We start from the raw sequence: 12,697 nt of genomic DNA, 5'->3' as shown, positions 1-12,697 counted from the left end.
CTTTTATTCTTAACTTCATGAAACATGCATAGATCATGGAAAATTGCACGTCATTATTTTCAGAAAATTCTCCCGATTAAAAGGAGCCCAAACCCATCGTAATTCGTTCATTGGATCTAAATATATTACTTAAGATATTAACACACACATGAAACCATTAAATTGAGAAAAACTTAGGTTACGTTTTCATTCATAACTTCATGAAACATGCATAGATCATGGAAAATGGCACGTCATTATTTTCAGAAAATTCTCTCGATTAGCTTGAGCCCAATCATTCCATAATCTGTCATTTAGATCTAAAGATTTTCGTCATCGAATTATAACACATAAAACTCCAAATGCGCACATGTTGCAATATTCTCATGTTTTTTTCCATTGCGTCTTTCGTGTGTAAATAATGTGTAAATACCTAAACCCATGAATTGAAGAAATCAGTTGGAGAGCTCTATTGAACACTTGGCAAGCAGAATGTAAAACCTAGAATGTCTATTTTATCTTTTATATAACCTTTTTTTTTTTTTTTTTAATAATTAGGTATAATTTTAAAGCTTAGAAATTCAGCTTTCGAATGCATCCAAGCATTTTGATCAACTCCTAACCAGTGCTGCCTAGTTCCTCTAAACCGGAGTGTACCGCCGGCGGGCGCCCCCTAGCGAAGAAAAAAATAATAAGCATATTTTTCAAAATATCTGCCTTAATCAACACAAAATAGGTGTCATTTGAAAGCTTGGAGTCTGACCTTTACAATGCATGTGGCCAATTTGATTAACTCCTAAGTAGTGCTGAGTTATTTGCGGATAAATTGAAAAATATGTTTTCATAATTTATGAAAAATGTTTTTGTGCCATATACTCTAATATGTCAGAAACATCATACACCTCAGATAGTTATGTGTCATATGTAATTTGAAAGGTCTCATCGAGTAGAATAAAACAAGTATAATTTTTTGGGGCTTTGACTAAACTTGAGTGAGGCATTACTTCAAATTCAAAACAATTTAAAAACTGTAAAGGGCTAAGAGAAGGGCTACCTTGGTTCCAAAAGCTGTAACTTTTGATTACTTCATGATATCACCACATACAGCACACATGTTGGGGAACATCACCAAAAAAGAATTTGTCTCCTACCTTATTTCTTTCATGAGATATTGATATATCAAATAAGAATGATATGAAAAATTTCCCTTGACCACACAAATTTTTCTTACATTTTATCACCTATTTCTCAGCATGAGAATATTCAAATGCAAAGATTTTTTCCCCCATAAAAAATATAGAAAAATATCTATCGGACGATTCCTACCTTTTGACTCTCCTTGCTACGGTCCTGGAGTTGAGTCATTATTTTTGTGTATGGCACTCAGAAAACAACAGTTTTTAAAATTCCTTCAAAGAGTCAAGAGCTAAACAAAAAGGCCTGTTTTGTTACAAAATACTGTAACTTTTGAATACTTTATGCTATACTTTATGCACCACAAAATTTGAAACAGACAACTAACATGCTGGGGAACATCATCAAAAAAGAATTTTCCTCCTACCTTATTTCTGTCCTGAGATATTGAATGTCAAATAATACAGATATGAACATTTTCTCTTGAGCACTCAAATCTTACATTTTTATCAGCTATTTCTCAGCAGGAGAATGTCCAAATTAAATAATTTTCCACTGAAAGTACAGAAAGGTTTCTATCAAACGGTACCAACCTTTTGACTCTCCTTGCTACGGTCCTGGAGTTATGAGTCATTATTTTTGTGTGTCACTCAGAAAAAACATCAAGTTCAGTGTGGCAAAAATGGCCTCAGGGCTTAAAGGGTTAAAGGAGTGGGCACGAAAATCGCGGGAGCGAAACACATGTTGCGGAGGCAGGCGGCAATGGTCAGAGATTCAGCGGGAGCGGGATTAAGAAAACAGCCGAATCCCGGACATTTTGGGCATTTAAGAAATCCAGGCTGGATGCATTTTTGTAGGTCCAAAAAGAGGACATGTCCGGGGAAAAGAGGACGTATGGCCACCCTAAGCGTAATCGAATAAAAAAACCTGTAACTAACGTTACTACTGTATGTTTGATATTTCATGTTTGCATCATGGTGACAGGCTGAAAGCTGCTGTTGTTTTTATAGAACATTTATAGTTAATAATAGTCTACTGGTGTTATACCTTCAGTCATTTTGAATTACCTTGACGTTTGAGATTTTTTTTAAGCATTTTCCTCGTATTATTTCTGAAAATATAATATGTATAAGACAAGTTTGTACAAGATGTAGTTGTAGTTCACGCATCTTTTCTGCAAAGATACTTAACAAATGATTTGTTTAACATTTACATCATGTTGACAACTTCATGTGTGGTGCACTTGGAATAGAATTTTCTTTAAATAGAGGGATAATAAAGAAAAAGTTACTTGAATCATGTTGTAGTTACATTTTCAAGTTGATTAGTTAAAAATTGTAAAAAAATCGAGAATTGGTCAAACGTACTGAATAAATCGAGATTTTAATTTTTGGCCAAATTGCCCAGCCCTAGAATTTACCACATGATATTTTTATCATTCATTCGATTGAAAATTTCTTTAAAATGCTTAGAAAACCATGAATACAAACAGTAAATTTCTAAGAATTTTGTTGGGTTTTACTTTTTAACTAGATTTTTAAAAGATTGTTTCTTTGCTTTATCAAGTACACTCTTAATATATCTTTGGTCCAATTGTAATGAACAAATGTTTACTGTTTTGTTTTCTCATCAGTGCCTGAGGTGTCAAGGGCGCACAGTCGGCCCGACAAATTTCCAAACAACTTTGAGCCTGATAGTGGTACGTCACTTTTAAAACCAGCCTCGGTTATTTATCATTGTAAATCTGGAATTTCGTTGTTGATTTCTTTATCTTTTGCTATTTTTCCACTTTTTTCCCCTCACAGTTTTGACTGAGCATCAGTTATTTGATGTGTTCAACAATGCCATTGTCTCTCTGTATCGTTCTGAGGATGAGGGTGGAGAGGACTTGGGGGTGGGAGGGGGAGGCTCTGACTCCTCGAGGGGCGGCACAGGAAGTAGCGGTGGAGGCCGAGGAACAGGAAGTGACAGTGGCATTGGTGGCGGAGGGACAGGTGGAGGCAGTAGCAGCAATAGCAGCCCAGCGGGGAGCTCTGGTGGGGTGGCGGGACTGGGGGTGGCCGGTGGCGGCATGACAACCAATGACGCGCTGCTGTTCCATGAGAAGTGTGGCACGCTGATCAAACTAAGCAACAACAATAAGACAGCAGAAAGGAGGAGACCGCTGGATGAGTTCAATAACGGAGTCGTCATGACCAATCGACCACTCAGAAACAACGAAATGTTTGAGGTATATATATTTTTTTAAGAGATTAATATTCTTATTTAGCTGGGATACATTGATCAAAAGTGAAAGTAAAGACATTTATAATCTCACAAAATATTTCTGTTTGAAATAAATTCTGTTCTTAGTAACTTTATATTCATCAAAGAATCCTGAAAAAAATATGATGCATGTCAGCAGCGCCAACATATAGCGCTAGTGCGTCCCGGGTTGAGTCCAGGCTCGCAGACCTTTCCTGATCCCACCCCCCCCTCTCTCCCACTTCGCTTCCTGTCTAAATACTGTCCTATCATAATAAAAACAACATAAATATAATATAATAAAAAACAAAAAAAAAAACAAACAAAAAAATATATATATATATATATACACACACACGTATATATAAAACATTGATAGTAATAAAAAAAAAATCTTAAGTGCCAAATCAGCATATTAGAATAATATTACATTTGTTATTACCTGAATAAATTAAATTTTTATTTATGTTAATATATTAATAGAAAACTGCTTTTTTTAAGTTGTAATAATATTTCACTAAATTGCATATTTTAATCAAATAAATGCAGCCATGGTAAGCATAAGAGAGTTCTTTCAAAAACAAAAAAAATCTTAACATTCTTAATTTAGTGTTAATTATTTAAATATAAAAGTTTTTTTTTTGCTTTTTAACTTGCCTGAAGAGACTTACTAATTAAAATAGCATTGTGCACAATTTTATTCATATAATAATAATCCTTTTAATTCCAATTTTCTGCCAAAAACTTGTTTGGCGGTAAGGAGTTTTTTTTTTTTATTATTTCTTTAAAGTACAAACATAATACAACTAATTAATAATATTATGATGCTCAGAATAATTATACAACAGTTATACAAAACAAATTGAAAAATATAGTAAAAGTACAATTTTTGGCTGACTTTACACCTCTGATTATATCGCTGCACTTGTCTGTTTCAGATTCACATTGACAAACTCGTGGATAAATGGTCTGGTTCCATTGAGATTGGAGTGACAACCCACAACCCAAATAATCTTGACTACCCTGCAACAATGACCAATTTACGTTCAGGTAGCCTCTTTGTTATTCTGTGATATAATCAAATAGATCCTCATTTCTCACAGAATCATTACAATATACATAGCAGGCACATGTGTATTTGATATAACTAAATCATAGTGTTCATTACATTCTTCTTGTTTTTAAGGCACAATCATGATGAGTGGCTGTGGGATTTTAACCAATGGGAAGGGGACTCGTCGGGAATACTGTGAATTCAGCCTGGATGAACTCCAGGTAAGTTGGCAGCATATGTGAGTCTTATGATTATCTCATGTAGTCTTAATACTCAAGGTGATTCCCTTTGTTTATTTATACACAACATGCTTATAAAATGTTTTTATGCTTTTGTTATTTATAGGAGGGAGATCACATAGGGCTGATGAGGAAAGTCAGTGGAGCTCTGCACTTCTACATTAATGGCATTGACCAGGGTGAGAGTAATTTCAGATCTCAGTGATAAAAAATTCACACACAATTCGGATTGTTCTAAAATACTTTTCCGAAATGATGTCATAGGGGTTGCAGCCAATCAGACCCCTGGTGTAGTGTATGGAGTGGTGGATCTCTATGGCATGGCAGTAAAGGTCACCATCATCCACAACCATAACCACAGTGACCGTTTACGCCGCAACAATGCAATCATGAGGGCGCTGTCACCTGACGTGGGCCGTCCTCGACCTGCTCTCTCATTGACCCCTGAGCCTGATGTCCCAGAGCGCTTGCTATTCCATCTAAACTGTGGGCAGAAGGCTGCAATCATCAGCGATGGCCGCACTGCTTTACGGCCTCAGTGAGTTCATTTAATCTAAAAATATACTTACTGCATTAATAGGGCTACTGCTTCATGGGGCAGTTCAATGAAATCTTATTCTCTGGCACAGTGCGACGGATGACTTCAACCATGGCGTTGTGCTTAGCAATCGTCCGCTGCACTCCAATGAGGTTTTCCAGGTGCGCATCGACAAAATGGTGGACAAATGGGCGGGCTCTATAGAGATTGGCGTGACGACTCATAACCCCGCCTACCTTCAGCTGCCGTCAACCATGACCAACCTGCGCTCAGGTAAAATGCTGCCACACAGTTACAGCCACAGGTCACAACTGAAAGCTTAGCTGACTGATTAAAGTGTCCATGAGTCAAGGCCATGTTACCTGTAGCGTCAAATGTAAAATGCATGAGTGTTGGTAGATAGCTAATCTAATGCACCGATATCTACACAGGAACCTGGATGATGACAGGAAATGGTGTCATGCACAACGGAACTACAATTCTTGATGAATACGGGCACAATTTGGACCGTCTAAAAGTGAGTTTTGCAGACTGGCTTAAACATTTTATGTCAATTTTCAGTCAATTTTCAATCGGTATTGTAAACAGAAAAGGAGAATTTTGGAAAAACCTTCACATAGCTTTTATCCAACATATTCATAGTGACTACTAGTGATGCACTGAAATTTTGGCAACTGAAGACATTTGGCCGAAACAGAAGAAAGTGACATTTTTGGTTTTGGCCCAAATAATTTTGAAGCGGTAAAATCATTGACCGAAACAGTTGTGTCTTAGTCAAAGTGTGTTTTAAATACACAACATGGATAAGCAACAGCCAGTAAACATGCCAGCAGTGTGAATGCACCGTAATTAAAAATGAATCCTAGATTAGCAAAATGTCAAATTTGTACAGCTAAAATATCGAGAGGCAGCTCATTGACAAAGAACTTTACTATTTATCACCTTTGAACACAACACCCGACATGGCATACCAAAGCCAGTTTTGGTGTTTCAATAAAAAAAATTCTTCACTAGTGACCACATCTGTCAACCCCCCCCACCTGTCACCTGTAGCCATGTTGGTTAATGTAAACCAAATTGTGTCTTAAAGGGATAGTACACCCAAAATCGAAAATTATGTCATTAATTATTCACACTCATGTCATTCCAAACCCGTAAGACCTTCGCTCATCTTCAGAACACAAATTAAGATATTTTTCATGAAATCCAAGAGCTTTCTGATCCTTCATAGGCAGCAACGCAACTACCACATTCAATGCCCAGAAAGGTAGCAAAGACATCATAAGGGACATCAAAATAGTCTATGACATCAGTGGTTCAACCTTAATTTTATGAAGCAACGAGAATACTTTTTGTGCACAAATAAAACAAAAATAACGACTTTTATTCAACAGTTTCATCTTTTCCGTGTCAGATTTGACGCACGTTCAAGACAGTACCACAAAGCATGCATATACTTTCTGCTTGTAAACAAGGTGCAGTGCATGCGTGTTCTACGTCAGAACATAGTGGGTTGTGGTACTCTCATGAACACGCATCGAAGACTGACACGGAAGAGACGAATTGTTGAATAAAGTCTTTATTTTTGTTTCCTTTTCGCACAAAAAGTATTCTCGTAGCTTCATAAAATTACGCTTGAACCACTGATGTCACATGCACTATTTTAACGATATCCTTACTACCGTTCTGGGCCTTGAAGGTGTCAGTTGCGTTGCTGCCTATGCAGGGTCAGAAAGCTCTCGGATTTCATCAAAAATATCTTCATTTGTGTTCCAAAGATGAACGGAGGTCTTACGGGTTTGGAATGACATGAGGGTGAATAATTAATGACATAATTTTCATTTTTGGGTGAACTATCCCTTTAAATTTCAAGTTCTTCTGAGTGATTTTTTAAAGATCTTTTTGACACCCAGAACTGTCACCAGGGTGAATTGAGACTTTTATATAAGAGCTGATTTTTAGGAACATATCCTGGTTTAGCTGGTTTTATGTTCATGTGCCTCATGTGAATGTTTACAGGCTGGAGATACAGTGGGAGTTGTCCGAAAGGAGGATGGAAGTTTGCATTTCTTTGTGAACGGAGTGCCTCAAGGCCCTGCGGCCTGGAATGTTCCGCCCAGTGTGTATGCAGTGGTAGACCTGTATGGACAGGCTGCCCAGGCCACCATCATGGATGATATGGGTGAGAGCAATAAGGAGAGAGTAGAAAGGGGTGGATAGATGGTACACACCCTGAAGTACTCAGGAGACTTTTAAAAATCTCTTTCTCTCTGTTATAGCTGACCTCCCTCCCTTGCCTGATGACAGCTCTGAGGGCCCTACTGCCATGTCTCCTGGTAGCCCATGTTCAGTTTCAGGAGCTACAGCTGCTAATGACTTGCGCTTTCATCAGCTGCACGGCACAAACGCAGTCATCACCAACGGTGGCCGAACGGCACTCAGGCAGAACTGCCGCAGCGAGTTTAATGATGCCATTGTTATTTCAAACAGGTTACTTTTGTTTTGGCATGAACTCTTAAGTGCTTAGATCATGCTGGTTGATCTTGATGGATCAGTCATCGATTAAATGAATATTTTATGCTTGTGTGTCCCACTGAACAGGTGCCTTCGGGATGGAGAGCTCTTTGAAATTGTAATTCAGAAAATGGTGGATCGCTGGTCAGGCTCAATAGAAGCAGGTCAGCTTATATAAAACACTGATTCACTAAAGAAATACCACTTATTTATTAAAGAAATACCTCTGATACACTAAAGAAATACCTCTGATTCACTAAAGAAATACCACTGATTTATTAAAGAAATACCTCTGATTCACTAAAGAAATACCTCTGATTCACTAAAGAAATACCACTGATTTATTAAAGAAATACCTCTGATTCACTAAAGAAATACCACTGATTCACTAAAGAAATACCTCTGATTCACTAAAGAAATACCACTGATTTATTAAATAAATACCTCTGATTTATTAAAGAAATACCTCTGATTCATTAAAGAAATACCTCTGATTCACTAAAGAAATACCACTGATTTATTAAAGAAATACCACTGATTTATTAAAGAAATACCTCTGATTCACTAAAGAAATACCACTGATTTATTAAAGAAATACCTCTGATTCACTAAAGAAATACCACTGATTTATTAAAGAAATACCTCTGATTCACTAAAGAAATACCACTGATTTATTAAAGAAATACCTCTGATTCACTAAAGAAATACCACTGATTTATTAAAGAAATACCTCTGATTCACTAAAGAAATACCTCTGATTCACTAAAGAAATACCACTGATTTATTAAAGAAATACCGCTAATTCACTAAAGAAATTGCCTTGATTCACTTAAGAAATACCATTGATTTACCAAAAAAAATGCATGTCTTTGATTTACTAAAAATTATTGGTTCATAAGAGTCATGTTTCGAAGAATTTCACTATAGCTGTTGGTGCTGCAGTGCAGGAAACATGGTAGAAAAATACTGGCTCCAGGAATATTAAAGGAACCGAATATTATTATTTCCAATAATCACTTGGTTCTGTGTATGTGTTTTTTAATGGAACCTGAATAAGAACCAGATTTTGGTTTGTATTTTTCACAGGAGTAACCGCAATCAGACCAGAAGAACTGGAGTTCCCTAATACAATGACTGACATTGACTATGACACCTGGATGTTGAGGTGAGCCGTGGGTTAATGGATTAAAACTCCTTTCTTTGCCAGAACTGACACCTTACATCTCTCTTTGCTCTTTCTCTTCTGTAGTGGCACAGCGATCATGCAGGATGGGAATACCATGAGGAATAACTACGGCTGTGACTTGGACTCTCTGACCACAGGCTCCAGGATTGGGATGATGCGTAAAGCTACTGGAGACCTGCATTACTTCATCAACGGCCTTGACCAGGGTGTAGCTTGTACCGGGCTGCCACCAGGTAATTTTCAAGAAAACTGTTTCACCTTATGCCGAGTTCACACTTCACGATTTTAGCCCGATTTTTCCCTCGCCGACAGGTTTTGCAAAATCGCCGACAAATGCCCGAAATCGGAGGCAAATCGGTGCTCGTTCACGCGAGTGACAATCACGCAGTGTGAATTATCAAAGACGCGATCTGAGGGAATCGCCGACATGTCGCCGATGCCTGCAAAATATTTGGCATGCTAAATATCTGGAGCTGTCGGCGATTCACAATCACGCTGTGTGCAATGATTTCTGACTGAAAACTACATCGGCGATGACCTACAGCCAATGAGAGACCAAGATACAGGGCAGAGGGAAGTTCAGGGAGGAGTTATAGACCAGAATATCAGTATTTTAATAGATATCTGAACAATTATATCATACAGAAACAAGCACAAACTTTTGCTTGACCAGCCACAACATCAGCATAACAGTTACTGCAAAATTATTTACGTCTCTCTTTGCAGAACACCCAATCCCTGTTCCCTGCATCTGCCTCCTGCATAATCAGTTTTTCTTTTTCTCCTTGTAGCTGGAAGTCAGCTCACAGACAATTTGCGGGCTATATATATATTTTTTTTTATAATTCCAGTCTTGCTCGAAAACTCCGTTCTGACGCACGCGGGTTCTCGCATTATTTCCTTATCACTTCTTGCGTGTGTTTTGTTGTGAAACGTAGTTTGCGGACCAGACAGAGCTGTCGGCGATTCTTCCTTTTGTGAAGTCATGCAATGTGAAACCCCGTCGCCGATCCATTGTGCAATGTGAACACAGCAGCAACTGAATGCTACCCCAGATAGTCACGCAGTGTGAAAACAACGGCGATCCGACGAGTTTGGAAATCATGCAGTGTGAACTCATTATGCAACACTGATATTTCAGAACTTAGTAATGTCTAACGTCCTCCTCCTTTCTTTCTTTTCTTCTGTCTTTTTTTAGAAGTATATGCTGTGATCGATCTTTATGGTCAGTGTGTGCAAGTGTCCATTACAAGTTCATCGGGGCCACTGGATAACAGTCTGTGTACCAGTAACATCACAGAGAAGAGCTTCCCTATACACTCTCCTGGTATTATAATTTTTTTTCATTATTTTTTCATTTGAGGCAGTATTCATTTATTAAGATTGATGATTTTAACATTCATGTCAACACCAGTTGTAAACAGGATCATATGTTTTGTTCTACTTTTGTGTCTTTGTCACCCTCTAGTGGCAGGGGTTGCCCATCACCTGCACAGCAAACATGGTAAGAATGTGGTGTTATTAGGAGACGGTTGTCAAGCACTGAGGGTCGATGGATATGCCCATGGAATTGTGTTTAGCGCAAAGGAGCTCAAGACAAATGAGGTGTTTGAGGTGAGATGTGGAACGTGTTTTAATTTACAAACGAAAAAAAAAAAGAAATTAAAAATGTGGTAGCACTTTACAGTAAGGTCCCATTAGTTTTGTAAAATCTTAACTAGCATTAACTAACAATGGGAATATGTTTGTTGCAGTATTTTGTTAACATTAGTTCATAAAAATACAACAGTTCATTGTTAATTCCTCTTTAAATAATATTAACAGATACAACTTTTGATTTTAATAATGTATTAGTAAAGGTTGAAATTAACATTAACTAAGATTAATAAATATTTTAGAAGTATTTTTCTTTTTGTCATCAAGTTTTTCCAAACCTGTATGAGTTCTTCTGTTGAACACAAAAGAAGATATTTTGAAGAATGTTTGTTGGTAACCAAACAACCATTGACTTCTGTAGTATTTTTTATACTATGGAAGTCAATGGCTACTGTTTCCAACATTCTTTAAAATATCTTCTATTGTGTTTAACAGAGGAAAGGAACTTATTAAAGGGTGAGTAAATGATGAGTGAAAAAAATGGAACCTTGTTGTAAAGTGTTACCAGACATTTTAGTGTCCTATTCACATATGGTCCTGTTGTTGTTCTTTTTAGGTTAAAATTAACAAGGTAGATGACAGATGGTCCGGTTCCCTTCATGTGGGTTTGACCACCCTGCAGCCCCCTGACCTACCATCCTGCCCGCTCAGTGGCCTCTCTCCTTCGCTTACCCAGCTCAGGTCAAAGGTCACCTGGGTCCTCGCCGGCTCTGAGGTCAGGCGGAACGGAGTGCTACAGAGACAGAACTATGGATGCTCTCTGGATCGACTCACGGTAAGAGAGCACAGGTGCATTCATACCAATGACAAGAACTGTAACAGTAAAGTTTTAATATTTGTTCTAATTCTATGCAAAGAGGGAAGTCCACGTCACAGCTGTAACAATGACAGAGAAACTATAACCCTGGAATCCCGTTCAGAATGATTTTTTTCAACCAACTGTTGTGACATCAATTTGAGAAAAATAAAGTTTGCTCCAGCTGGTACACACTTTTGAACTGGAACATGACATTGACATGGAAATCTTCTCCAGTTCATTTCCTCTATTCAGTCCTTTGAGCCAGACACAAATACAAACATGAACACGCTGAAGAGTGGTATATATAAAACCTCTTATTACCCCTAAGCGAGGAACGAATAAATATCACAGCCTCAACACCTCCATTCTACTATAGGTGGGAAATCGCGTTGGGGTGAAGAGATGCAGTGATGACACCATGCACATCCTAATTGATGGAGAAGACATGGGACCAGCAGCCACTGCAGTGGCGAAGGTACGAGTATGCTGCTATATCTGTTGATAAGTCAAATTTTTCAGTTGTACGGTCTGCTCATCCACTTTCGTTTCAGAACGTGTATGCTGTTTTGGACCTGTATGGAAAGGTGACAGCCGTGTCCATCGTCAGCTCCACGCTAGTTGAGGATTCAGAAAGTGTGAAAGCTCCCTCGCTCTCGCCCGACAGCTGCAGAGAGGGAGAGGAGGACAGCACTCCTGTCAGAGAGGTGTGTCACCTCAGAGGATCATGTTTTGAAGCTTGATTGGCTGTATTTTAATGTCAAGCTTTATTGGTATTTGTTTGTTTGTTTGTTTTTCAACTCTCAGTGTGAGAATGAGCCTGCCCTGGTGCCCACGGTCATGACTTTTTTGGAGAATCATGGAAAAAATATCCAGCTGTCCAATCAGAACCTGACTGCCGCCCGGGTGTCCAGCTACAACCAGGGTCTTTTGGTCACAGCTCAAGCTTTGCCGCGCCAGCAGCTATTCCAGGCGTGTGCTTGTGTGTGAGTGTATTTGAAAGTGAGAGACACAGTCTGCATGATGCTAATAGCTGTTCTTTCTCAGTTTCAGATAGACCGTCTGAATTCATCATGGACGTCCTCCCTATCGCTGGGTGTGATTGGTCATTCGCCAGACCGCCTCAACTTCCCTTCCACAGCTTGCTGCCTTAAGCGCTCAGTCTGGCTACTGCAACGAGACTCTGTTTTTCACAACTCGTTGAAGGTGATGTCACTTATCTTAAAGGGGGGTCATATGATGCGATTTCAATTTTTCCTTTCTCTTTGAAGTGTTACAAGCTCTTGGTGCATAAAGAAGATCTGTAAAGTTGCAAAGACTAAAGTCTCAAATCCAAAGAGATATTCTTTATCAATAC

The 12,697-nt window shown here is 38.4% G+C and overlaps 1 protein-coding gene across 1 annotated transcript in view; it reads left to right on the top strand.

Moving 5' to 3' along the window:
- Positions 1-12,697, top strand: part of LOC107657283 (neuralized-like protein 4) — a 48,505-nt gene that overhangs the window by 23,075 nt on the left and 12,733 nt on the right. The window contains exons 3-22 of the mRNA XM_016445321.1: positions 2,747-2,812; positions 2,919-3,343; positions 4,296-4,407; positions 4,544-4,632; positions 4,757-4,829; positions 4,915-5,188; positions 5,280-5,461; positions 5,620-5,705; positions 7,208-7,370; positions 7,468-7,678; positions 7,790-7,866; positions 8,789-8,867; positions 8,952-9,121; positions 10,087-10,215; positions 10,357-10,502; positions 11,101-11,319; positions 11,720-11,818; positions 11,895-12,047; positions 12,148-12,312; positions 12,388-12,546. Of these exons, the coding sequence (XP_016300807.1) occupies positions 2,747-2,812; positions 2,919-3,343; positions 4,296-4,407; positions 4,544-4,632; positions 4,757-4,829; positions 4,915-5,188; positions 5,280-5,461; positions 5,620-5,705; positions 7,208-7,370; positions 7,468-7,678; positions 7,790-7,866; positions 8,789-8,867; positions 8,952-9,121; positions 10,087-10,215; positions 10,357-10,502; positions 11,101-11,319; positions 11,720-11,818; positions 11,895-12,047; positions 12,148-12,312; positions 12,388-12,546 (3,077 nt within the window). The remainder of the gene's footprint in view (positions 1-2,746; positions 2,813-2,918; positions 3,344-4,295; positions 4,408-4,543; positions 4,633-4,756; positions 4,830-4,914; positions 5,189-5,279; positions 5,462-5,619; positions 5,706-7,207; positions 7,371-7,467; positions 7,679-7,789; positions 7,867-8,788; positions 8,868-8,951; positions 9,122-10,086; positions 10,216-10,356; positions 10,503-11,100; positions 11,320-11,719; positions 11,819-11,894; positions 12,048-12,147; positions 12,313-12,387; positions 12,547-12,697) is intronic.

The sequence above is a fragment of the Sinocyclocheilus anshuiensis genome, unplaced genomic scaffold (assembly GCF_001515605.1).
Source record: "Sinocyclocheilus anshuiensis isolate Anshui unplaced genomic scaffold, SAMN03320099.WGS_v1.1 scaffold159, whole genome shotgun sequence".
Taxonomy (NCBI): domain Eukaryota; kingdom Metazoa; phylum Chordata; class Actinopteri; order Cypriniformes; family Cyprinidae; genus Sinocyclocheilus; species Sinocyclocheilus anshuiensis.
The sequence above is the reverse complement of the archived record's forward strand: the minus strand, read 5'-3'. Positions and strand labels throughout refer to the sequence as shown.